Source organism: Grampus griseus (assembly GCF_964374135.1).
Source record: "Grampus griseus genome assembly, chromosome: 17".
Lineage (NCBI taxonomy): Eukaryota > Metazoa > Chordata > Mammalia > Artiodactyla > Delphinidae > Grampus > Grampus griseus.
Window position 1 is genome coordinate 515,858 of NC_139011.1, and position 25,677 is coordinate 541,534.

At 56.7% G+C, this 25,677-nt stretch overlaps 2 protein-coding genes across 5 annotated transcripts in view; one reads left to right on the forward strand and one right to left on the reverse strand.

Moving 5' to 3' along the window:
• On the reverse strand, positions 1-19,689 carry HSF1 (heat shock transcription factor 1). Of its 3 annotated transcripts, none has more exons than XM_082674573.1 (14): positions 19,443-19,689; positions 5,238-5,346; positions 4,795-4,931; positions 4,435-4,559; positions 3,073-3,148; positions 2,943-3,004; positions 2,758-2,854; positions 2,542-2,678; positions 2,192-2,461; positions 1,754-1,837; positions 910-1,015; positions 747-812; positions 599-644; positions 1-523 (listed from the first exon to the last, which is right to left on the reverse strand). In XM_082674573.1, the coding sequence occupies exons 1-14, from the start codon at positions 19,557-19,559 to the stop codon at positions 318-320; spliced, it is 1,638 nt and encodes a 545-aa protein (XP_082530699.1). In that variant the 5' UTR covers positions 19,560-19,689; the 3' UTR covers positions 1-317. The 3 variants fall into 3 exon arrangements, with proteins under 3 accessions (XP_082530699.1, XP_082530698.1, XP_082530700.1); XM_082674572.1 differs by having other exon boundaries at positions 599-668; XM_082674574.1 differs by lacking the exon at positions 1,754-1,837 and having other exon boundaries at positions 599-668.
• Positions 19,569-25,677, forward strand: part of BOP1 (BOP1 ribosomal biogenesis factor) — a 21,140-nt gene continuing 15,031 nt past the window's right edge. The window contains exons 1-2 of one of the 2 annotated variants that reach the window (XM_082674570.1): positions 19,569-19,965; positions 21,437-21,634. In XM_082674570.1, the coding sequence (XP_082530696.1) occupies positions 19,693-19,965; positions 21,437-21,634 (471 nt within the window). In that variant the 5' untranslated portion in view covers positions 19,569-19,692. The remainder of the gene's footprint in view (positions 19,966-21,436; positions 21,635-25,677) is intronic. The other variant, XM_082674571.1, reaches the window with a different exon arrangement.

Genomic DNA, 25,677 nt, shown 5'->3' on the forward strand with positions numbered 1-25,677 from the left:
CACAGCCCGTCGTTTATAGATCTCTGTCTCGTCTGTCCGTCCGTCCACGTATATGCCTGTATATCTCTACAGAAGGGGAAAGGGGGGACTCTCGTGTAAAAATCCAAAATACAATTCTATGAGCACCCGCGTACCGGTCAGTCCGAGTGTGGCCGTGAAGGCCCCAGCAGGCAACTGCTCATGGGGCTGGGCCCTCGGTGCTGACTGGGGGCCATGCCCGCCCAGCCGGCCCGGTACTACTGAGACCAGCCCTGCACTGGGGGGTGGGGATGGGGTGGGGGTGTGTGGGGCGCAGGCCGGCCCTCCTCCTGGGACCTCTAGGAGACAGTGGGGTCCTTGGCTTTGGGGGGCTCCGAGCCCGTCAGCAGGGAGATGGTGGGGTCGTCTGTGTAGTCATCCCCCTCGGAGAAGTAGGAGCCGTCTCCCAGCTCGAAGAGCACCGGCAGGTCGCCACCCCCCACGTCCACGGAGCCAGGGTCCAGCAGCAGCAGGGGCTGGGCCGTGTAGTGCACCAGCTGCTTCCCTGGGGGGGGGGGGGGCGGGCAGGTCAGCGTGCTGGCGCGAGGGCACGGGGCGGGGGCGGGCAGGTTCAGCTCACCTGAGTCAGGGCTGCTGCTCTCTGCTTCAAGAGGCCTGGGGGGCTCCTGGGGAGAGAGGAGCTCCTGGATCTGCTGGGGCGGAGGGAGCGTGGTGAGGGTTCCCGGATCCTCTCCCCCGCCACCCCGCCACCCCCATGCTCTACGCACGCTGGCCAGGCTGCTGTCAAGGTCGGGCAGGCTCATGTCAGGCACTGTCACCGAAGGGCTGAACAACTGCAGGGAAGGGAGGGCAGTCAGGCTGTGCCTGTGGGCGGGCCGGGGGGCGGGGCCGGGGCGGGGCGGGGCGGGGCGGGGCGGGGCCGGGACTCACGTCCAGCAGGGTGCTGGTGTCCACGCTGAAGCCGTGGCTTGTCAGCATGGTCTGCAGGTTGTCCAGGTTGGAGTCCATGGCATCCAGGTGGTCGCTGAGCTCGGTCCTGGCCAGACGGAGGGAATCGGGTGAAGCGGCACCCTGGGCGTCCCCACCCAGGCACCTTCCTGCCAGCGCTCACACCCGCCTGCCAGAGAAGGGCTCCCCTCGGCCACCACCCACCCTGCTCGGGCACACGGGAGGCCCTCCAAGGCAGGGCCCCTCTGCGCTGCCAGCCCGGGCCCGGCGGGGCAGTGTGCACAGGGCCGGGATCCTTGGCCACCCCGGGGGAGTGGCTCAGGCCCTGCCGTCCCCGGTCACCGTGAGGCCCCGTAAGGCCTCTGGCAGCACTTTAGGCTGGGTCAAGATGGCAGGAGGGCCAAGGAGGAGTTCAGTGCTCAGAATGGGGTGGGCGCCCAGATCTTCAGGCTCGGTAAGGTTGGGCCTTTGCACCGGAAGACAGCAGGAGGCGGCGAGGAGCCGTGCTCGGCGGTGGCTGGGCCAGCCTCTCCCCCGGTGCCCGCCAGGAAAGACCAGGCCTGGCGGCTGCGAACCAAAAGGCCCTGCCCTCTCCTTAGAGGAGGCCAGTCAGCACAACACCTGGGCCACCCTCTGTCAGTCAGCAACTCAGGGTGCTGGCTGGGGCCCCAGAGCCCGGGGGCCAGTCCCTGTCGCAGAGGGCCTGGGGCGCCCATTCACCAGGCAGGGTTGAGTGCTCCCAGCCGGGCTGGGGTCTGGTCCGCGGCTGGGGAGGGGCCCGAGCTCTGGCAGAGCCCTCCTCCCTCCCCAGTGGGACAGCGCTAACCCTGGCTGGACTCGGCCATGTAGAGAGGAGGAGGGGCAGGGGAAGAGGCGGGCGACCCCAGACATCTGTGGAGCGCGAGCCACACTGCAAGATAGAAAGACAAGAGCCCCCGGATTGCAGGTGGGGGCCAGGCAGACCCCCAGGCCCCACCCTCGCCTGCCCACCTCTGGGGCAGCAGGACAGACACAGGGACCCAGCAGCCTGCCGCAGGAGAGGGCGGCCTGGCCACACGCCTGGGCTCCTGCAGTGGAAGGGCTGTGGGACCACCTGGTTGGCATCTGTCTCCCTCCCCAGCCCTGAGCTTTGTGCTCAGGGCCAGGTCCGCGAGCTCATCCCCAGCAAGCCCTAAGCCGCAGGCCTGACGGCCGCCCATGTCCAGCCCTCGTCAGAGGCCCGGCCGTGCTTCCAGAAGCCGGTGGGTGAGCGGACGGCACTCACTTGTCCAGGCAGGCTACGCTGAGGCACTTCTCGGGGGCCGAGGCAGGCCGGGGCGAGGGGGGGCGGCCCCCGGCATCGGCGAGGGCCGGGGCCGAGGCAGCCGGCGCAGGCTCGCTCTCCCGCAGGATGGAATCAATGAGGGCGGTCGGGGACAGGGGCGTCTCCACCACGGAGGACGGCTGGCTGGGACTGGCATCCTCTGCCCGGGGGCTCCGAGGTGGGCTGGGGGGCTCCTCCTTGACTCGAACCAGGGGGCTGCTGGACAGGGGCCTGCACAGGGGGCGCACGTGTCAGCAGGCGCCTCCACCAGCCCCACCCGCTCCCGCCTGCTGGGAAGGCGCCGGGCCCACCTCTCAGCTACGCTCCCGCCTGCGGAGGCCAAGGGGCTGCCGGGGGCCAGCTCGGTGATGTCGGAGATGATGGGTCCGGAGCTGGCAACAGCGTCTGGGGGGTAGAGGCTGGAGCCGCTATAGGCTGGGGACGGAGCCTGCCACCAGAGGGAGGTGACCACATGCAGCACCTGCCGCCGCCTCAACCCCCCGCCCCGCGCGGCACCCACCGCTCACCGAGTAGGACCCCGGGCCATGGATGCGCTCCAGCGAGAACTGCCGGCCGTACTTGGGCATGGAATGCGCGGAGCTGCTGTCGTTCAGCATCAGCGGGCTGTGGGGAGAGGCAGGTTAGCTGCGTCCCCGGCCTCGGCGGCCCCCAGGACACAGCCAACAGGAGGTGGGCATGCCTAGTGCCTCACATCTTTCTCTTCACCCCCAGGATCCGGTTCGACTGCACCAGCGAGATGAGGAACTGGATGAGCTGCAAGGGGAGAGGTGGTCAGCCTGGCTGCAGACAGGGACCCCGCGCCCCGCCCGCCGGCGTCGCACCTTGTTGACGACTTTCTGCTGTTGGGCGTGCTTCTGCCGCAGGCTGGCCACCTCCCGCCACAGGGCCTCGTTCTCACTGCAACAGACCAGGCGCCGTCGGGGGGCTGCAGGGAGCCCCACGGACACTCCACCCCACCCGGGCAGGAGCAGGGCCGTGGGGGACTGCGTCTCGTCACAAGCCCAGCTGCCGGCCCATCCCCACCCCACCCAAGCACAGGCTGTGGGACGGTCTGGGGGCCAGGCCAGGGCCCCCGCCCCTCCTCGCGCTGTTGCGCTGCGAAGGGAGGATGCGCAGGGGTGCCAGTTGCGGGGGCAGCGGGGCTGTGGTGGAGACCTGGGCAGGGCCCGCTGGTGCGCCCCAGGATCTGGGCCGAGACCCCCGGGGCTTTCTCGGTCACAGTCGAGGTGGCAGAGCCTTGAGGGCGGCCCCCACCCTTGGCCGACTCTCCCTAGACTGAGGCTGAGAATGGGAGGGGAGTCCAGGGGAAGGGGGCAGTACAGCTTTCAGGCCACAGGGCAGCATGTGGGGGGGTTGTCCCGTGCCTTGAGGGGACCAGAGGTGGCCTCGAGGAGCAGAAAGGGCCACCTGAGCAGCCCACGGTCTGCCACTCCAGGGGGCCAGCCCTGCTCAGCCCCCAGCATGTCCTGTTGACATGCAAGAGACCCTCCTGGCTTCACCCTGAGAGGTGTCCATGTCCCAGAGGCCAAGTTCACCTGGTTCCATCTCCAGGTATCACCCAGCCAGGGGCTTCTGCTGGGCCCTGATGTGAGTAGTCGGGGCCCAGGAGCATCCTCCATGGTCTGGGGGGCATGACGGCCGGCCCTCTGAGCGGCTTTGAGGCCTCACCGAGACACGGCCAGCCACCCCGGGCTGGGGTTCCTGAGGTCCCCAGGGCCCCAAGTACATGGGAGGAGACCTAAGCCAGCCTCCATAGGGGTCCTGGCTCGGGGGAGCCTAGAGCTGGTTCTGTGATGGCCACACATGCCCCAGGGGCAGGGGTTCCAGAAAGAACCCAAAGTGTTTCCTGCTTCCCAGGCCTGAGGAGAGGTGACACCCGTGCTGAGTGATGCCAGGCACGCGCTCGGGGGCTGCGTGAGGAGCCCAAGGGCGTGGCCGCTGCTCCGGGCCCAGCTCTGCTTGCTGCCATGGGAACCGGGTCCAACCCCACCTTCTGGAAACGAGTTCAACCTGGCAGGGTGGGAGGCTGTGCAAGCCTGAACCTAGCTCTGTCTGGAGAGTGGAAGGCCTGAAGCGTCTGTCTTGGAGCCTGTGGGGCGGGACTGGGGGGAGAGACCCTCCGCTGGCGCCCCCTCCCCCTCCTCTGCTTGCTCCCCAGGAGGCCTCTTGGTCCCAGCACCTACTGCTTCATGGCCAGCAGCTTGGAGTCCATGCTCTCCTGCTTCCCCTTCATCAGCTGCACGTCGGTCAGCAGCTTGGTGACACTGTCCTGGTGAATCTTTATGTCCTCGCTCCTCAGGGTGGACACCTGGGTCCCCAGGGGAGCAGTCACTGAGATGGCCTGGGGGGGGCGGGATACAGCAGAAAGGGCCAAGGGGCTGCCGGTCTGGAGGGGCCTTCGCTGTGGTGGCTGACGGAGGAGGGGCTGCCAGCAGGAAGAGGGCTCGGTGCAGCCAGGCCAGCAGGACAGGGGGTGGACGCTGCTCCTGCTGATGGCCTGGAGGGAAGTCCGAGGACGTGGGGGAGGGAGGAGGGCTACTCACGCTGGTCACTTTCCTCTTGATGTTCTCCAGGAGCTGCTCCTGGCCGCGCAGGAAGCACGGGTGCTGGAACTCGGTGTCGTCCCTCTCTGGCTTGACCAGGCCGCCCTGCTCTATGTGGACCACCTTCCGGAAGCCATCTGCGCGCGACAGGGTGGGGCAGTGCTGCCTCAGGGCTGGGGACCCAGCCCTCACTCCGGCACGGCCACCGCCCCGCTGGAGAACGAGGGAGGCTGGGGAAGTGGGGAAATGCCCAGCACTGCCCTCTTGGGAGCCCTGCCTGAGGTGGCTGGGTGGTCTCGGTCTCAGGGAGGCTCCACACCCCCCACGACACCCCCTCCCCCTGCAGGTGCTCGGGATCCGGGCCACGCCCCCGGGCTACCCAGGGCTCAGAGCCTGGGGGCTGCACCAGGCCAGCGAGTGGGGCCCCGGGGTGGCGCACTCACACATGTTGAGCTGCCGCACGAAGCTGGCCATGTTGCTGTGCTTGAAGTACTTGGGCAGCACCTCCTTGGCGAACTGGCCCTGGTCCAGCACGTGGAAGCTGTTCCCACTCTGCCAGGAGACGTGGGGGTCACGCAGCCGCCTCCGTGCAGGGGCTGTGCCCCCACCCAGGGTGGAGGTCTCCCTAGGACCCAGCACCCTTGCCGAGGCCCGCTCACCCGGGCTGCAGAGGGCCGTTCAGGAAGCACCTCAGAGCACGGCAGGCCCCTCCCTCAGGGGGCCTCGTGCTGGCTTTAATCAGCAAATTTCCCCTAAGAACAGCCAAGACCCCAAACGGAGGCAGCCAAGAAAACGGGAACCTGATTTCTGTTACTCTGGAGGAAAACAACACAGTCACGTTCAGAAACGCAGCTTTGTTTTTCTTTTGGCAACAGAGACAAAAAACAGAGATGAACAAAACTGCTACGCTGGGCTTCCCTGGTGGCGCAGTGGTTGAGAGTCCACCTGCCGATGCAGGGGACGCGGGTTCGTGCCCCGGTCCGGGAAGATCCCACATGCCGCGGAGCGGCTGGGCCCGTGAGCCATGGCCGCCGAGCCTGCGCGTCTGGAGCCTGTGCTCCGCGACGGGAGAGACCACAGCAGTGAGAGGTCCGCGTATCGCAAAAAAAAAAACCCAAAAAATTGCTACGCTGCTCTTCCATTTCTTTCCTGCCCTCAGTCCAAAAGCTACTGGAAGGGCGACAAGGCAGCCCTCTGTGCTGGCAGGGCCCGGGAGCGGGTGCAGTCCTCCCCTGGGACGAGGGACAGGGAAGAGCCGGAAGATCCCCGTGGCGGTGACCAGGACGCAGCAACGTTTCTCAACACGGACAAAGACGGGACAATAAACAGATGTAAGTGTGAGGTGAGGAGAAATGGTGGAAGACAGACCTCTACAGCTTTCTTCCTCCAAAGAAGCAATAAGAAAACGAGCAAAAAATGTTCAGTCAACTTCTTCAGAACCCTGACACTCACCCAAAGGACTGCACCAACATGGGGAGAGTTTATTCAAGAAATGGTTGAATCTCAGCAAGATCAGTGAGCTGCGGCACTCAAACTCGCCCTGTTCCCGCTTCCTTTCCCGTAGCTGTGAAAACCAACAGCTGAAATCGTGGGGGAACCAGCATTCTGGCAGCCACAGGGTGAGAATGGGGCTGGGGCTCCTTCAAGGCCTGTATGGCAACTCCCTGGAAGGTTCCACTTGCAAGGCTGTTTTTGTTTGATTTGACTGGAAGCTCTCTTAGTATAAAAAGCCTTTTCCTAGGGATGTTTGTTGAAAACATCTAGAGGCAATTTTGAAACCTGTGCCTGCCTAAGACAGTGGACAGCAGACGGGGAAAAACAAGCTAACCAGAAAACTTAAAAGGAAGAGCTGGGGAATGAGATATCAAGAGGAGCTTTGAAAAGCTCCAAAATATTCCAGGGGATCTAGAAGTCACATGCCCATGTAGAGCTCTGTGCACACCTGAGAGAGACCTGAAAAGGCCCTCTCACCTCTGGCTGACTGAGGCTCTGCATAAGCAGGAAGTGGAGGAGAAAGTCAAGGTGTCAACTACCTGGCTGGGAGGTGAAGGCACGCCCAGCACATACAGAGTCCGCTGCAGAGGCTGGGAGGGTTATTGTCTCCAGGCATTGAAGGACGTTCCTGCTCCCTTTACTCCCTGACCAATGAGCTAACTGGGCAGAGAACTCAGTGACCACACATCACAAAGAACACAAACTGCCCAGAATTAGTTCAGAAAAGTCACTAAACAAACAAACAGCAACAGCAAGAAACAGCGACAAATCCTGGCGAGCGTAGAAAATCTGATACTGAGTTTAACAAATGCCACATTATATTAATGGACAGTCCAACATTCAACAAAAAGTTACGGAACATGCAAAGAAACAAGGTATGACCCATACATCGGACAGAAGCAACCAAAAGAAACTGTCCCTAAGGAAGCTCAGATGTTGGACTTACTAGACAAAGACTTTAAAATCAGGTATTTGAAATATGTTCAAAGAACAAAACAAAATGGCATCTAAAGAAATAAAGGAAAGCATAAGAATGATATCTCTTAGAACAAAGAATAACAATAAAGATAGAAGTTATAAATATGAACAAAAAAAAATCCTGGAGTTGAAAAGTGTAACAACTCAGATTTAAAATTCACTAGAGGGCTCAAGAGCAGATCCAAGCAGGAATAAGAAAGAATCGTGAAGGAAGATATTCAACTGAGATTACCTAGGCTGAGAGACAGAAAGAGAAAAGAATGAAGAAAGTGAACAGGCCTCAGAGACAATGTGGTACGCCACCAAAGACCAACATATGCATAAAGGAGAGGAGAGAAAGGGACAGAAAGAATATCTGAAGAAATAATGGCAGAAAACTTCCCAAATTTGATGAAAAATATCCAAGAAGCTTAACAAATTCCAAGGAGAAACTCAAAGAGATTCACATCTAGATATCCATAATCAAACTGAAGAAAGCAAAAGACCAAGGAAGAATCTTGAAAGCAGTTAAGAGAGAATAGACCCATCATGTACAAGGAATCCCTAATAACAGCTAATTTGTCATCAGAAACCATGCAGGCCAGAAGCCAGTGGGATGACATACCAAAAGTGCTGAAAGAAAAAAACCTGTCAGCCAAGAATTCGATATCCAGCAAAACTATCCTCTAAAGATAAAGGCAAGGTTTCTCTGTCTGCGAAGGCAGCTAAGGAGATCCAGTGAACCACTCCAAGGAGAAAAAAAACGAAGCTTATTTAAGTCATCTAAAGTCTCTGGAAATTGTCCTAAAGGCATATAACAAATGAAGAAACATTTATTCAAGAAAACCTAAAACTCAGTAGGAACAGTGAGTCTGTAGCATTTTAGCCATAACTTACTCCCTCTTTCTCACATCAGTTCACCTGGATTGATATGACACTCTGGGAGGCTATGGCCTAGAGGTGGGGATTCCTCTCCCCTCAGTTTACAACCAAGGCTTTCTGTATCTTGCTGAGGGGCAGGCCACCAGCATTTCTCATCCTGTCCAACTTGAAGGTGAAGAGGCTAAATTCCTGGTGATTGCAGCCAAGAGGTTGAGGGTCCTCTTCCCCATTCTGCCCCCGCCTATAGAATGGAGGCTCTACCCCAGGCATGGCAGGCTGAGGATACTGGGGCTTCAATTACCCTCACCCCAGTTAGCCTTTAATTTCTTTTTCTTGTCTTAATGTACTGGGTAGGACTTCCAGTACACTATTAGCTAGAACTGGTGAAAACAGACTTTGTGCTTTGTTCTGATCTTATGAGCAAAGCATTCAGTGTCTTACCATTATGTATGATATTAGGTGTGGGATTTTTTGTGTGTGTGTTGTTTTTTTTTAGAGATCCTTTTGTATCAAGCTGAGGAAGGTCCCTGCTAGCCCTGGTTTTCCTAGTTTCCTGAGGAATTTTTTTTTTAATATCACGAATGTCAAATTTTGTCAAATGCTTTTTCTGAATCAAATAATATGATCATGTGGTTTTTCTTCTCTAGATTGTTAACATGGTGGATTATATTGATTTAAAAATCTTGAACCATCCTTGCATTCCTGGGATAAATCCCATTTGTTGTGACATTATTCTTTTTATGTACTGCCAAATTTGATTTGCTAAAATTTTATAGAAGACATTATGAAGGATATTGGCCTGTAATTTTCTTGGACTGTTTTTGTCTAATCGTTTGGGCCTGAAAACTTCTTTCTAGGAAGGTTTATGACTAGGAATTCTATTTCTCCAATAGACTCAGGGCCACTAATAGTTATGTTTCCCCTTGGGTGAGTTTTGGCCGTTTGTGCTTTTCAAGGAATTGGTCCATTTTATCAACTTTACATGCATAGAGTTGTTTGTAGTACTTCCTTATTATCCTCTTACCACCTGTGGCGTCTGTAGTGATATATCCTCTGTGATTCCTGATATTAGTAATTTACCTTTTTTCTTCTGTCAGTCATTCCACAAGTTACCGATCTCAATCTTTTGAAAGATTCAGCTTTTGAATTCATTTATCATGTTTTACTGTTTTCAATTTCATTGATTTTTGTTGTCTTTATTATTTCCTTCCTTCTGCTTGCTTTGGGCTTATTTTGCTCTTTTTTACTTTAATGTGGAAGCTCAGACGCCATTCTGATTTCCCTTTTAGCACTGCTTTACGTGGATCTCACACATTTTCAGACAGGAAGAGTTTGGTGGGCTGCTGGGGAATGTCTGTGGCACAGGAGATGGATGTCCTGTCAGATGGAAATGGGGGAGAAAACTGCTCCTCTGGAGTCTGCACTCCTGCGAGTCTTGATGGTGGTATCTGCAGGCTGCCACTGTGCCTCAGTCTCCCCACGTGGCATCTACCATTCACCCACACGACCTCAAGCACATCCTGTCTCACCCTAGGCCAGACTGCTTGCTGAGCTCTACCCTTGCTGACTGATTGGGTGTCTCCACATGGCTGGCCGTCTGGGATGTACCTCCGTATCTCTGAAAAGGAAGCTATAATCTATATACAGTTTACCATTTTAAATGAACAGCTCTCCATTTCTGACACACAGCTGTTTACTCGCACAAGCGAGGAATAGAGAACATTTCCATCTACCCCCCAAACCACCCCTATGTCCCTTTGCAGTCAACCCCCTCCCTCATCCCCAGGCAACCACTGATCTTTTGTCCCCATAGTTTTGCCTTTTCTGGAATGTCATGTAAGTGGAATCACAGGGTATGTAGCCTTTTGTGTTTGTATGTAGCCTTTCACTTAGCATAATGCCTTTGAGATGCAGCCGTAGTGTTGCAAGGGTAAGCTGTTTGTTCCTCTTAAATGCTGAGTAGTATTCCATTGTAGGGATGTCCCCCAGTTTGTCTTCTACTCACCAGTTAATGGACGTTTGGGTTGTGTCCTGTTTTTGGCTATTATAACTAACTGCTACGAACATTTGTGTCCCGGTTTTTTCCTTCTAGAAGTTATACAGTTTTAGCTCTTATATTTCAGTCTATGTTTAATTTTTGTATATAGTATTAAGCACAGGACAGGCTCACATTTGTGCTTGTGGAAGTCCAATTATTCCAGCACCATTTGTTGAAAAGACAGTTCTTCCTCCATTGAATTACAGTGGCATCTTTGTCAAAAATCAAATAACCTTGAATGGGTGGGCCTACTTCTGGACTCTCTAGTCTGTTCCACTTATTTGTATGTTTATAGTTATGCCAATATCACTCAGTATTAATTATTATAGCTTTACAGTATGTCTTGATATCAGATAGTGTGAGTCTTCCAACTTTGTTCTCCTTAAAAAAAAAAAAAAGTTTGACTATTCTCTGCCCTTTGCTTTTTCATATAAACTGAAGGTTAGTGCACACAAAAATTTCTGCTTGGATTTCACTGGGGTTGTGTGGAATCTACTTACCTCTTTTTCTCAGCCATGTTTTACAGTTTTCAATGAATAAATCACACACACATATATATATGTGTGTGTGTGTGTGTGTGTGTGTATATATATACATATATATACACACATATACACATTTTGCAAGATCTACCCCATGATAACTAGCCTACAGATGGCCTCCAAGGACCCCCACCTCCAGGAGTTCACAGCTTGTGCTGTCCCCTTCCATGATCTACCAAAAGTGTTCTCTATGACCAGCCGCATCCAGCAGACATGATGGTATTTGAGAACACATTACAAGCCCACCTTGGGCTCCCGCTCTCTCAGATCGCTTGCTCTGGGAGAGGCAAGGTGACATGCTGAAAGCAGCCCTAAGGAGAGGTCCACAGGGTGAGGAACTGAGGCTGCCAGCACCCAGCTGAGTCTATTTTTTTTCTAAGATTTTTTTGATGTGGACCGTTTTCAAGGTATTTATTGAATTTGTTACAGCATTAATCGTTTTATCTTTTGGTTTTTTGGCCGAGAGGCATGTGGGACGTTGGCTCCCCGACCAGGGATTGAACCCGCACCCCCTGCATTGGAAGGCGAAGTCTTAACCGCTGGACCACCAGGAAAGTCCCCCCAGCTGAGTCTTGAGATGACTGCACCCTCACAAGAGATCCTGAGGCAGCCAGCTCACGGCTCTCAGACACTGGGAGATAACAAGGGCTTGTTGTTTTAGGCAGTTAAGTCTGGAGGTGACTAGTTACACAGCCACAGATAATACAACCAGTAAGTGTTCTGTGGTTTTTGTAGCACTGTAAGTATTTCCATTTTCAACAGCTCGTTACTGGTACATAGAAATATATTCCATTTCTGTATATTGGCCTTGAATCCTGTGACCTCACTAAACTCATTCATTAGTTCTAATAACTTCTCTGTAGGTTCTTTGGGATTTGCTAAGTAAACAATAATGTTTTCTACGAACAGAGTTTTAGTTCTTGCACCTCCGCCTTGATGTCTTTACTTATGGATTTGCCATACTGCCTGACCAGGGCATCCCAAACATATTAAGGAAAAGCAGTAAGAGCAGACATCCTTGTCTTCTTTTCCAGCCTTGGGGGAAAGTATTCAGTTTTTCACCATTAAGTATAATGTTAGCAGTAGGGTTTTTTTGGTACAAGCTTTTTATGCGATTGATGAATTTCCCTTCCTAGTTTGCTGAGCTTTTAAAAAAATTTTATGTATTTATTTATTTTTGGCTGCGTTGGGTCTTCGTTGCTGCACACAGGCTTTCTCTGGTTGTGGCGAGTGAGGGCTATCCTTCGTTGCGCTGCGTGGGCTTCTCATTGCGGTGGCTTCTCTTGTTGCGGAGCACGGGCTCTAGGCGCGCGGGCTTCGGTAGTTGTGGCTTGCGGGCTCTAGAGCTCAGGCTCAGCAGTTGTGGTGCATGGGTTTAGTTGCTCCGCAGCATGTGGGATCTTCCCAGACCAGGGACGGAACCCGTGTCCCCTGCACTGGCAGGTGGATTCTTAACCACTGCGCCACTCAGGGAAGTCCCTTGCTGAGTTTTTATCATGAAATGCATATTGAATCTTGTCAAATGCTTCTTTTGCCTCTGTTAAGATCGTGTGGCTTTTCTTCCCCGTTCTGTTGATGTGGTGAGTTACACTAGGTGTTGAGTGTTGACCAGACTTCCACCTACAGGGCCCCTTCCAGTCCCAGGCCTCATGCTGTCTCTGATCGGAAGTCAGTCTCATTCTTATCCTATTCTTCCGTCTGGCTGCTTTTAAGATTTTCTCTTCACCACTTGTTTTCAGCAATTTGATTGTGATGTGCATTGGTTATCATTTTTATTTTTGTGCTTTATCTTCCTTGGGAATCATTGAAATTCTTGGATCTGTGGGTTTACAGCTTTCAAAGAAAAAAAAAAGCTGGGGCAAATTTCAACCAGTATTTCTAAAATTCTCCTTCCTCCTTTACTCTGGAACTTAAATCGTGTGTCAGACCACGTGACATTATCCCCGTAAGGCTCTGCTCACTTTTTTCAGTCTTTTTTTCCTCTCTGTGATCACCAGGCATAGTTTCTTTTGCTAGTCTAGTGTTCAGTGATCTTTTCTTCTGCAGTTTCTAATCTGCTGTTTAATCCCCTCCAGTGACTTATAAAAACAAGCTTTAAACTTTAGAAAGCTAGATTTACAGAAAAGCTAGACAGTACAGAGTTCCCATATATCCCACGCCCCATTTCCCTATTATTAACACCCTGCATTAGTGCATGTGCCACAAGTAATGACTCAATATGTTGATAGTTTATTTTTAACCAAAGTCCCCAGTTTGCTCAGATTTCCTTAGTTTTTACCTGATAGGTCTTTCTATTCCAGGACAATCATCTGAGACATTCCCTTCCATGCACGTCTCCTTACGTCATTCTCGACAGTCTCAGACTTTCCTGGTTCCTGACGCCCCTGACAGCTCTGAGGACGGGGCTGCTTCTGTGTAGAATGTTGCTCAACTTGGATTCGTCTGATGTTTTCCCCTCATGAGGAGTTGGGGTTATGTAAGTTTTTGGAGAGGAAGACCACAGAGGTGGCTTGCACTGCCCATCAGAGCACGGCAGGGCACACCCGTCAACGTGACTCATCACTGCTGGTGGAGGCCTGTCTGTCAGGCGTCTCCACTGTACAGTCTCTCCCCCCACCCCCTCCTGTACTCCTCAGAAGGAAGTCTGTGTGCAGCCAACACTGAAGGGTGGGAATTACGTGTCACCTCTTTGAAGGGAGTCAACAGAAATAATGTGGAATTCTTCTGCATGGGACACTTGTTCCAGAGATATTCTGTTCAATTTCCTTCCTTTTTATATCTTCCATTTCTGTCTTAACGTTTTCTCTCTACTTTGAGCAAACAGAGCATCTTAGTAACACCTTTAATGTCCTTGCTCGCCACTTCCATCACGCCTGGATCTGTTACCATGACTCTTCCCTTCTTTGTTACAGGTCACATTCTCATGCCAAGTGGATCATCTATTAGTTTTGACTAGATCCTGGACACGAAGAATTTTACTACATTGTGTCTGAGTTTAGTTGTCTTCCTTTCAAGAGTACTGCACCCTCAGTTCTGCAGGAAAGGATCAGCCTGATCCTTTTTTTTTTTTTTGCGGTACGCGGGCCTCTCACTGCTGTGGCCTCTCCCGTTGCGGAGCACAGGCTCCGGACGTGCAGGCTCAGCGGCCATGGCTCACGGGCCCAGCCGCTCCACGGCACGTGGGATCCTCCCAGACCGGGGCACGAACCCGCGTCCCCTGCATCGGCAGGCGGACTCTCAACCACTGCGCCACCAGGGAAGCCCTGATCCTTTTAAGGCTTGTTTTTAAGCTCGTTCACACTGCATTTGGGTAGCCTTTTCCCTGGGGCTAATCCAGCCCCACTTTCAAGGCGTGGCTGTTCTGAGGTCTGTGAAAGGCTCTGTATGTTAGAGCGGCCTCTCCGCTCTGGCTGTGAGGAATCAGATGACTCGGCAGCTCTAGGTGAGCCCGGTGATCGCTCACCACGCGGCTCCTCAGCGGCGGTTCTTTCCCTGGAAGTTCTGGGGCGGCTTCCCAGGCTCCCCACACGGATGCGCAAAGCAGCACTCGACCAAGATCCTCAGGGGCTCACGTGCAGCTCCTCCTCTCTGGTACCAGGCCTTGCAAATTCTGGCTGTCTCAGTTTCTCCAAAGGCCGGGCTCTCAGAGTCTGAACACTGCTTCCAGATAGAACGCCTAGGCACCTGGAGGGCTCACCTGTCCTTCCTGTTTAACAATCCTGAACACTGCTGGTGGGCTGAGTCCATGTTGGATGTGTCCTGCCAGCCTGACCTTAAGGTGTGTTAGAAGTTTGAGAGGGCCTTCTGGTGAGTCCATCGCAGAGCCCGATGCCTCCTCCTCCTCTGCTGACCACGTGCAATTCTTGCAGGAAGTCCTGGCTTACCCTTGGATATAACGGAAACCAGTGACGGGAAATACGGCAGGACCAGGGAGCAGCTGTTGCCCAGCTGCTGGCTGGTGAGCAATGCCCTTGCCCCTGCGATGCAGTTCTTAGTAAATATCAAGTCTTACTGTAAATTCAGAGTCTGTGGCCCTATTTCCTACACAACTGTGAACAACCTGAAACGTATACAAAGTTTTGCATGTAAGTACATTTTTACAGAGGGAGGATCTCTGTCTTTGAATATTTTCTCAAAGCGCCCACAACTCAACAGGATTAACATCCACGGTAATTCCATGAGAGGCCTACCGGTACTTCTCAAGTATATTCCCAGAAAAAAAGGCCCGTTTTAGTCCCCCCAGCCAAAGAGACTGGTGTGTGTGATGTGCTCCGGGAGCAGTGGGCGTGTAGCTGGCACCCACGTGCAGTGTGAGCACTAGAGCCGCGTGGACGCAGCAGCAGAGAAACGCAGCCTGGCGGGAGGACACGGGAGGCACAAGGCGGGGTGCAGAGGGGAGCTCGCTTTCGGTCCCCTCCCCGGCCTTTGTCTTGTCCTCAGCTGAGGATAGGACCATCTGCACTGTCCTCATGTCATTTTCTTATTTCTGCTCAGGGACGCAGCACAGGCCCCATGACCAAAGCATCCCCGCTCATGTCCAGCCGCTGGCCCCATGCTCGGGTCTCCAGGCCCAGCTGAACATCTGCACACGGGTGACTGCTGACTCAGTAACTGCCGGCGCCCTCCCAGTGGGAGGAGACTGTGGGGCAGCTGCCAGCGCCTCCAAGATCGGGAAACATTCAGGGAGCCGGCCTCCCTCCTTCCACAGCCTGCAAAGCCAGCCCCTGCGAGCCCTGCAGATCTCAAGGAAACCCTGCAGCCAAAGGTGCAGGCTCTGGGGTCTTCACCCGGCTCCCGTGATATCTGATGGGAGCTGACCGCTCATTCCAGGGTGGGTCCTAAGGACCCTGCTGACCACTCCCTGGTCCTTTAATAAAGAATTCTGACCACACACAGCCCAGTGGAGCCAGGCAGGCTCAGGCTCAGGTGTGCTGTGCCCATCTACCCTCCCTCCAGCCCCTTCTGAGACCCCTGTGCCCCTCCTCACCCCCCCCGCCCACCCCAGGACCGTGGAGGGAGGAAAGAGACAGGAGGCCACACACATAGCCTGCCGTATATAGATCTCTGCCCGTCTCGTCCATCCATCCATCCATCTATACATTTACCTATATATCTCTACGGAAGGGGAAGGGGGAGGACTCTAGTGTAAAAATACAAACTACAGTTCTATGAGCACCAAGTACTGGTTAGTCCGAGTGTGGCCGGGGTCAAGCTAAGAAAGCAGGTAGGGACTTCCCTGGTGGTGCAGTGGTTAAGAATCCGCCTGCCAATGCAGGGGACACAGATTCGAGCCCTGGTCCGGGAAGATCCCACATGCCGCGGAGCAACTAAACCCGTGCACCACAACTACTGAGCCTGCGCTCTAGAGCCCGCGAGCCACAACTACTGAGCCCATGTGCCTAGAGCCTATGCTCCCTAACAAGAGAAGCCACGACAATGAGAAGCCCGTGCACCGCAACAGAGTAGTCCCCGCTCGCCACAACTAGAGAAAGCCCGCACACAGCAACGAAGACCCAAGGCAGCCAAAAATAAATAAATATATTTATTTAAAAAAAAAAGAAAAGAAAGCAAGCAGGTGGGGTGGAGCCGGAGCCCGGACCCCACAGGTGGAGGCCTCGCGTTGCCCTCTACCCGGGAGACGCGGAGCATGGCGAGGGCAGGCGTGAGCCAGAGCTGGACGCCTCTGGCTCCAGAGGTGAGCGAGAGACCGTGGACTTCGGGTCCTGCTCAGCAGTCCCCCAGCTCTTTGTCTGTTTCCTGATGTCTCTGGGACTCAGTTCCCGTGTCTCTAAAAGGCCGGCTATCACCTCCACGTGGGGCTGTGGAAGGAGGGGAACCGATACCCGAGGGGCTGGGCCTCCCGCTGCGCAGAGGGACTGGATAGGGACAGCCGTGTCCTGTTTGGCAGGTGCAGGGGGCACCGGGAGCCTCCAGGCCCCCAGCGCCCCTCACAGCCTGCACCGGGTGTGCCTCGGGCCTTTCGGGGCCACTGCCCATCCCCGAGGGCGGGGCGGAGGGCCTGCTGGGGCCCACCTGGCTCCCAGGCCGGGTGGAGGAGCAGCCCTGCCTGTCGTGGGAGCCCCGAAAACGGTCCTTGGCCAGCTCGGAGTGGCCAGGTGTGACCAGGACCCTCCTCGAAGGCTCGGTCTCACAGGGAGCTGGCGACCTGACTGCAGCGACTGCTCTCCAGCCAGCCCCTCCAGTGTGACCCTCTGACCCTCTGACTGCCCGTGCTCACATGGGCCACCCTAGGCGAAAGAGGCCCTCGCTCTTAGGGCCTCGAGGTGCCTGCAGCCTAAAAGCAGAGCCTCCTTCCCCTGCGCGCTCCCTCCCCCCGTCCCTGTCCCGTGGGAGTGGGGTCAGGAGAGCCTCCTTCCCCTGCGCGCTCCCTCCCCCCGTCCCTGTCCCGTGGGAGTGGGGTCAGGAGAGCCTCCTTCCCCTGCGCGCTCCCTCCCCCCGTCCCTGTCCCGTGGGAGTGGGGTCAGGAGAGCCTGCTTCCCCTGCGCGCTCCCCCCCCCCCCGGTCCCTGTCCTGTGGGAGTGGGGTCAGGAGAGCCTCCTTCCCCTGCGCGCTCCCCCCCCCCCCCCCCCCCGGGTCCCTGTCCCATGGGAGTCGGGTCAGGAGAGCCACTGCATTCGCCAGCTTCCCTCCCGAGGGCGGTGGGGCCTCGGGTCCTGCAGGGCAGCCCCGGCCTATTCAGCAGTGGCCCCACACCAAGCGCATTGGTAACTGGCAGGGGGTCTGGAAGGGGGGGAGCCAACACGACTCTCTGGGCAGCGACGTGCTGGCCGTCCGCTGGGCTGTGCAGAGGCCGCACAACACTGCCGGACTGGCCCCCCGGCCAGAGTTTCTGGGGCCGGAAGCCACCCCCCCACATTATCAGCCTTGAGGGTCAGCCACCCCACCACCGCCTTTCCCTGGTCCCCTCGGTCAAACGCAGGGAGAGTCCTCGGCAGAATGGGGAGAAAACTTCCAGCACAAGGGGGAAGGCACCGAGAGCACAGATGCCAGAACCTTCCAAGGTCTCTGGAAGCTGGACTTTGGGCTGCAAGTCTGCAGAAGTCTCCATGAGGACTTTTTGACAGAGGCCCGGGGCTTGTGTGTGCATCACTGAGGCCTTAGGCAGGGGGCTGTCTCCTTTCTCGGGGCTGGGCAGCTCTGCAGACCGTGCCCAACCCAGAAAAGGGCTCCGTTTCTGCCCTGCCTGGCAGAGCCAGCCCGCCCGCTGCGTCCTGCACCAAGCACACCCTGCTCGGCCTGTGGACAGACCAGGGGGGCTCAAATGCACAGGCTCCAGTCAGCACCCCTCTACCCCCGGGGAGGAAGTGCCAGCAGGGCCGGCGGGGGGCGCAGCCACTGTGAACGAGGCTGTCTCAGGCTTGATGGTTCCCGCTTTCCTGCTCCAAGGCCTTGCCCAGAGCACAGGCAGTGGGACTTGGAGAACTTGCTGGTGCGGCTTCGCCCGCTGCCTCACGATCTTTAAGCAGAAGCAGTGAGCAGGTCAAAAGGTGGGGCGATCACCCCAGTAGGACTAAGCTCGGAACATCCCAAAAGATCTCTGATGCCCCTCCCCAAACCGGGTAAGAGTGCTGCCCGGGAGTTAAGGGAAAGGGGAAAGAGGAAGAAGGAAGGATGACAGAAACATGGGGTCATTTCCTCGGGTCTGCAAAGTTCAAGGCCTGCAACGAAGGGATGGTGGTAACAGGACAAGCTTTAGGAAAGCACGGCCCCCTCTCTGGGAATGCTGCCCACCATCACAGAGACAAGCAGTGGGAAGGCAGAGTGCCACATGGATGTGCTACTTGGACCAACACGAAGTGTCCCCCACAAGGACGCGGCAGGATTTCTAGTCTCTTTACTCCCTCTCCCCCTCTTGAGGCAGAGCTTCAGCAGACAACCCAGGAACGAGAACCCAGCCTCCAGTTCTGGGCTCGCTTCAGCCCTGACTGCTTCCTTCCTAAGGGCTTAAGACTATGAAAGACAAGTACTTAGGAGAGTCTGAGAAAGCCAGCGTCTGGACCCTCAGGAGAGCAAGCATGTCTGAAGGCGCCCAGAGGCTCCGCAGCCCAGGGCGGCCTAGGCCACCCATCTGCCGGCCCTGAGCTATGGCTCCGGCCTTCCCCGGACACGACGTCACAGCCCGGACGTGAACGGCAGATTCTCGGCCGCAACTCCAGACAGTCTCTGCTGTACCTCTGCAAGCCTGAATTGTCCGGTCTGCAGGGTCAGACCACGGAAACGAGCCTGCTGCCAGGCAACTGGAGGCAGGGACGCGAACGAAGACGTCCCGAGAGGAATGAAAAACAAAGTCGCTCTTGGGAAACCCGGCTCTGGTCTCCGGACACGGGCTCGAGACCCACTGGAACTTTATGACGTTTTGCTTTCTGTTTTCGCTCCTTTTCCTTTTCCACTAGAGTAACGCCCTCCAATTCCTGTGTCAAGCCCTGATTTCTTCCCAAAGGCTGCCGACCCCACCACCCTGGTAACTCATCTAAGAAGCTACGGGGGCCACCTGGGCACAACGCTCGCCAGCGAAACTGGGCGCTGCCCTAAGGCCAGACGCGCTTCCGCAGTTGTCCCGCACATAGTCGGCGCGAGACCGAGGAGGAGAGGCCCCTCCTGCCCAGCCCAGGGGAGCGCGCGGCAGGAGCGACGAGGGGCGGCCTCGGACGCTCTTTCCCGACGCCCTGCTGCCCGCCCCCAAAAGCCCCGGGCCGGCGCGCCCAGCCCCTCACCGGGCTCCAGCAGATAAGCGCGTCCGTGTCCGGGTCGCTCACGAGGGTCCACAGCTTGGTCAGGAAGGCCGGGACGTTGCTGGGCCCCGCCGCGCCCGGGCCCACGGGCAGATCCATAGCGGGCGAGGCGGGAGAAACGGAGGTAGCGATCACGAGGAGGGGCTGAGGGCCGGGCTAGCGCCGCCGCCGCGCCTCCCGCTCGGGCCGCGCCGCCGCCGCTCGCTGCGCACACACGGCCCCGAGCCCTAGCATGGCCGCCGCCATCTTGCGACGGGCGCGCTCCCGCCGGCGCCGCCCGCCCGCGTCCCCACGGCGCGCGCACGCCGGCCCCGCCCCACCCAGGGCCCGCCCTGCGCCCTCTGACCCTGAGGGCCCCGCCCCCAGGCCCACGCGGTCGTGTCGCTGCCGGAAGTGGCGGCGCGGGTCGGGGCTGGCCTGGAGCATGGCGGGCACGCGGGGCGTGGGGCGCGAGGCGGCGGCGGCGGGGTCGCTGCCGGGGAAGCGGCCGCCGGAGCCGGAGGAGGTGACCGCGGGCTGCGCGAGCGGGACGGGGAGGTGCATCTGGGCCGCACGTGGCGGCTCCTCGGCCGCCAGCCCCGGGGAGCCAGGCCGGGGAAAGCGGGGAGGAGGGTCGCCTGTCCTCTGCTGGTGGTGGCCTTGTGGGGGCGTCCTGGGCAGGGAGCACCCCCTGTGCGAGGGGTAGCCGGTGTGGGGCTGGGCTGTTCTGCGGTTGGAAGAACGTCTGGGCTGGAGAGAGCTAGGAAGGAGGGCTGGCATCCTGTGCGGCAGCCTCCCTAGCCCTTTGAATTGTGCTTCCTGCGTTAAAGGGATTTGAGCCTGCAGTAACCACTTGTCTGTTGATACGTTACTAATACGTCGCATGCATTGTAAAAGAGGGTACGAGAATAGTAAGGCAGTGCCTTCTGCACTGGATGCATCGTTTCAACTGGACTCATGGCCACTCCTGGTTTCCAGCTGGACCCCAGCTGGGTTGTGGGGTGTCATCAAATCTCGGTGGTAGAAAGCCGCCGAAGGCTTGTACAGTCGAGCCTCTCTGAGCCGGGACTCCACGTTGCTGGGTTGTCCGGCTGCCCGCTCACTTTGCGACAAGTCCTCCTGGCTCTGTACCCATCAGCAGCCATTTGTACTTGTGCCCAAATCATTTATGCCGTTTTCACTTGCTGTTTTAATTGTATGGCTTACTAAGTGTTGGAGTAGTTAGTGTGTGTCAGAGTCGTTTCTGTGGAAGCTGAGTTGAGTGCTGCCAAGTAATTGGTGAGTGCAGGCTGTCCAATTAGGTGAGAGACTTCTTAACAATTGAAAAGCAGCGAATTCTCCGTTCAGATCAACGCTTGCTAAAAGTCTGCAAGTTCTTGTTGCAGTTCTAAAAGGTCCACACCGTGCACTGCGTCCTGTAGACTTAGGGATCGGGGAGTGTCTGGTCAGCAGAGCTCTGCTCGGGGGAAGCTCTGGTCCTACCCCTTGAGGGGGTGAATGGAAACACTTGCTTTTAAGTAAAGCTTGTGTAGTTTTTATGTCTTTTCAACCAACCTTTACAATTTACTGATCAACTGTCGGTCCCAATCTGGTTGGATACAGAGTCTTCTGCTTCAGGTGGGAAAAGTCCCTCAGGTTGGGGTCCTCTGCTTGCCCCAGACCCCACCCTAGTGTCCTCATAGCTCTGGGTCTCTTAAGTGCCAGGGTGGGGTGTGGAGGATAGGGGGCCGGTGTGGGGGATGTGATGGGAACTGAGCTCCTTGAAGAGTCCTTGCCTTGTGAGATGCTAGGAGTTGAATGTCTCTTCCGAGTGCACGCGGCCTGCTGTCGGCGGAGGTGGGTGGTGAGGGAGGCCTGGGTTGGGTGGGTGGTTTTGGTGGAGGTGGAGGCTGTGGCCTGAGGGCTGTGGCCTTGGAGGCCGGCCACACAGAGCTGTGGGTCAGCGCAGGGTGCCCGCTGCGTGGGCTGTGGGCTCGTTGACGCCATGCTCCTTTTAGCCTTCTCTCCTCGGTGCTCCTGGTCTCAGCCCTGGGCCTGGCAGCGATCCTGGCCTCTCCGACAGCGAGGAAAGTGTGTTCTCAGGCCTGGAGGATTCCGGCAGTGACGGTAGTGAGGCCGACACTGCGGCTGAGGAGGAGGATGGGGCCAGCAGCGATGAGCAGCACAGCGGGACGGAGAAGCCCCCCGGGCAGCAGGTGCGTAGGCAAGGAGCCTCCTGGTGGGCTCTCCCCCTGGATGACCATGGCCAGGAAAGTGCCTGGCAGGCATCGGGCTCTCTGGGGGCTCCCGGCAGTGCTTTCTCCCGTTCCTTGGGAACCCCAAGGCCCTCGTCCCTCCTCTGGTGCAGCGGGGCAGGGGAGGGGGTGGGTGTTGCTGGTGGGGGCTGGGTAGGACGCTTTCTTGGAGCTGAGGTGCTCTGAGCTCTAGAGCACCAGTTTTCAAGCATAGTCATGTGCTCTGTTCATAGGAACCCCCAAAATCTACCTGCCTGGGCCCCCACACCTACCCCGGTGATTCTGATGTCACTTCTCCTGAGGCTCAGGCCGCTTTGCTAGACTCAGCTGTAGGCTGGGTTTCCTAGGGGCAAAGCCCAAGGTGGGATTTGTTTGCAGGGGACTGCCTGGGGGGAGCTGGTGGCCCCGCACTTGTGGGAGCGAGTGGAGCTCCATCCACCTGGCCTGGTCTCGGGGGCACAGGAGCCAGCTGGCCGCCGCGTGAGGCTTTGCTGTCCTGCCTGTTGCTGTGACGATGGGGAAAGGCAAACCCCACTCTTGTCTTAAGTGAGGAAAATGACAGAAAAGCTTAATTTAAGTAAAACACAACACTGGTTGTTCAGAGCATCCTAGAAACGATCTTGTAACTGTTTATACTTTGAATGGCCGTGGTGTCCTGGAGGTTAGGACCGTGATGGAAACCAAAAGCCACACTTATTTGATCTGTTTCCTAGGAAGACACGATTTTAAATCCAATTTAAACTCTCCACCCATTCGAGCTTTAATTGTAGCGCTGGTGCACAAAGAGAAGATGGTCCACAGACTGCCTTGCCCGTGCTTTATGGGCTTATGGGCAGATTTTTCTCCTTTTTAACTTTTTTTTTTAAGACTCATTATTTATTTATTTAGTTAGTTATTTTATTTTTGGCTGCATCGGGTTTTAGTTGCGGCACACAGGCTCTTTTGTTGCGGCTCACAGGCTTCTCTCTAGTTGTGCCGTGCGGGTTTTCTCTCTCTAGTTGTGGCGTGTGGGCTCCAGAGCGCTGGGCTCTGTAGTTTGTAGCACGTGGGCTTAGTTGCCCCGCGGCACGTGGGAACTTAGTTCCCTGACCGGGGATCGAACCCGTGTCCCCTGCATTGGAAGGCGGATTCTTTACCACTGGACCACCAGGGAAGTCCCTTAACTTTTTAAATTTACAAAATATTCCCTCCTTGACAAAACGTTAAATCTTACATCAACACTATTCGGTAAAGGACGTTTCCATTCGCTGCCTTCACTCTCCTTGGTGAGCACAGTTCATGGTTAAATTATCTTCCTGGATCTTTTCCTCCTCTTTTAAAGTTAAGGATCGGGGCTTCCCTGGTGGCGCAGTGGTTGAGAGTCCGCCTGCCAATGCAGGGGACGCGGGTTCGTGCCCCGGTCCGGGAAGATCCCACATGCCGCGGAGCGGCTGGGCCCGTGAGCCATGGCCGCTGAGCCTGCGTGTCCGGAGCCTGTGCTCCGCAACAGGAGAGGCCACAACAGTGAGAGGCCCGCGTACCGGGAAAAAAAAAAAAAAAAAAAAAATTAAGGGTCCACACGCTTAAGTTTTTTCCTTTAAAATAGGATTTTTATCCTCTTTTATAAGCAAAATTTTAGGAATGATTTTTAAAAGTTAAAGTTATTTTTTAAATAACTTTTTTTAATAAAAATAATTTTTAGTTGAAATTCTCTAGGTGAGGTACTGCTGTACAGGCATCTCGAGGCTGACCACCTGTGCCCCACGAGCCACTGGGCTTGTGCTGCTCCGCAGAGGTACCTGTGCTGCCGTCCTGGGTCTGCTGGCGGCCGAGCTGCAGCTCAGCAGAGACTCCATGCCCACCCTCTCCAGAGGGTGGGGAGCCGTCCTCGCCCCTGGCCCTCGGCCCTCCGGGGTGCCCTCTGAGCCCTCTGTCTGAGGAAGTCAGCCCAGGCCACCTGGGTGGGGGCGTCCTCAGAGGGGGTGAGGCTGCCTGTGGCTCTGCGCCCTCCCCAGGCGTCCCCCACTGGCAGCCAGGCCCTCGGGCCCTCCCTTCCGTGCTCCGTTGGGCCGGTGGTGCTCCCTCACCCCGCCTTGTCTCCCGCTAGTGCCGTGCTCCCCTCCCCGCGCGTGCGCAGGCTCTTAGCGCCCATCCGCATGCCCTGTGGGTCGTCCTGGAGCCCTGCCAGCTTCCCTGGAACCTGCTTGGCCTGGGCACTCACGTCTCTGGCTTCTTCGTGCTGTAGCTGAGGGGTGTTGGAGTATTTTCTTCTAAAGCGGGGACCTCAGTACTGGGTTGGAATTCGTCCAGGCCAAGAACGGGAACTGAAGAGGTGGGTGCTCTTGACTCCTGGTGGAAGTCCCCCCATCTCCCCTTTTCTTCCACCCGTTCCTCAGAAGCCATCCACCGCTCCACCTGGTGTAGCTGGCGATTCTCCACGTCTCCTGTTCACGAACAGGCCAGTCAGTGCTTCCTGTGTGTTCTCCTGTCTCCCCCCGAGCCTGGCCGCACGAGACACCCAGGAGCGGCCCCCGTGACAGCCCTGTCATGCTCTGCATCGGGGCCCCCCGAGTCAGCCTGTTCCTCTCATCCTGCAGCTACGGCAGGGCTGCTAACCTGCAGAACCTTCCTACCACGCTGGGGAGTTCCGCTAGTTCAGGGCCCTCTCGAGGGTCTGCCGACCCACCTTCACCTGCCCCAGCCCGTGGGTTGTCCCCTGCGAGCAAGCTGGAGGGGAGCCCCGGGCCCCTCCCCCACTGGCCGCCCACACGCCTCCTGTTTCCACCCTCAGGTGGTGGCTCCTGCCGCCGGGCACCCCCAGTCACCCAGGGCCTCTTGCTTCCCTGTGTCCCCCCGGTAGCACCTGGTGGTGCTTTTGGGCGGGCTTTTCCGGTCCCATAGGTCTCGCGTTGCTGGGCCTCCTCTTGATTTCTCATCTTGAGTGGATTTAGGTGCTGACGGCCATTTCTTCATTTTTGTGCTTGTTTAGATCCGTTTTTTCTTCTGCTTGTCCTGTTTGGTTTGGTCCTTTCTCATTTGTGTGGGTTTTCCTGTATTTTGTTTTCTTATTCTTTTGTACAGAAGTTCCCATCTTCATTAGTTGAATCTGCTTGCCACGTTCAAGAATGTAACAGGGCTTCCCTGGTGGCGCAGCGGTTGAGAGTCCGCCTGCCGATGCAGGGGACACGGGTTCGTGCCCTGGTCCGGGAAGATCCCACATGCCGCAGAGCGGCTGGGCCCGTGAACCATGGCCTCTGAGCCTGCGCGTCCGGAGCCTGTGCTCCGCAACGGGAGAGGCCACAACAGTGAGAGGCCCGCGTACCGCCAAAAAAAAAAAAAAAAGAAAAAAGGAATGTAACGGAAGACCTAGTAGCGATGCCTAATGTGCAACTAGCATCTCCCAGATAACTTAAGAGTCCTGCCTGTACTGTCTGTGCACTGAGCTTACTGCAAACCCTTGGGCAGGAGGAGCCCATCTGGGTCTCAGCTCAGCTCTGGGGAGTGGTGGGCAGGGCCCCCAGGAGACCAGTAGCAGCTGTGAGTCCCAGACCTGTGCACTGTGGGGTCTGGGCGTTGGCTCCTGGGGAGGGAGTGGGCCCCGTCAGTGGAGGCCACCTCAGGCAGGATGTGCCCGGGCCTGTCCCAGAGAGCCCCGGCCGTGGCCCAGCGTCAGACACTCTTATTTCTGGGGATCAGAGTTCAGGGCAGGTGGGGTGGTGTCGCATCTGGGGTGACATGATCAGTGGGTTTGGGAGATCGCACAGCCCCCCCTCAGCTGTGAAGCACGTCAGCTTCTCCTGTACCCTCCCCAGGTTTCTAGTATGTTCTGCCCTCGGAGGGTGGTCACTCAGATCACATCCCGTGTTCTGGGCTTCACTCACACGTCTGGGTGGGGTGACCTGAGTGGCTGGCTGTCACTGGGCATCTCACCTCTGCCTGCCTGTCCCCCCTCTCGGGACTCAGGGCTCCAAGAGCAAGCAAGCCGTGCAGCAGCACCTGGCCGTGGAGCTGCCAGTCATGTTGCG

Excerpts from the sequence above, each read along its gene's own strand:
- HSF1 (XM_082674572.1), bottom strand. The coding sequence starts at position 19,559 with ATGGATCTGCCCGTGGGCCCGGGCGCGGCGGGGCCCAGCAACGTCCCG. Across the intron at positions 4,560-4,794 it reads TCAAGAGGAAAGTGACCAGC|GTGTCCACCCTGAGGAGCGA; the intron begins GTGAGTAGCCCT and ends CTGGGGACCCAG. Across the intron at positions 2,679-2,757 it reads ATGGCCCGGGGTCCTACTCG|GCTCCGTCCCCAGCCTATAG; the intron begins GTGAGCGGTGGG and ends CTCTGGTGGCAG.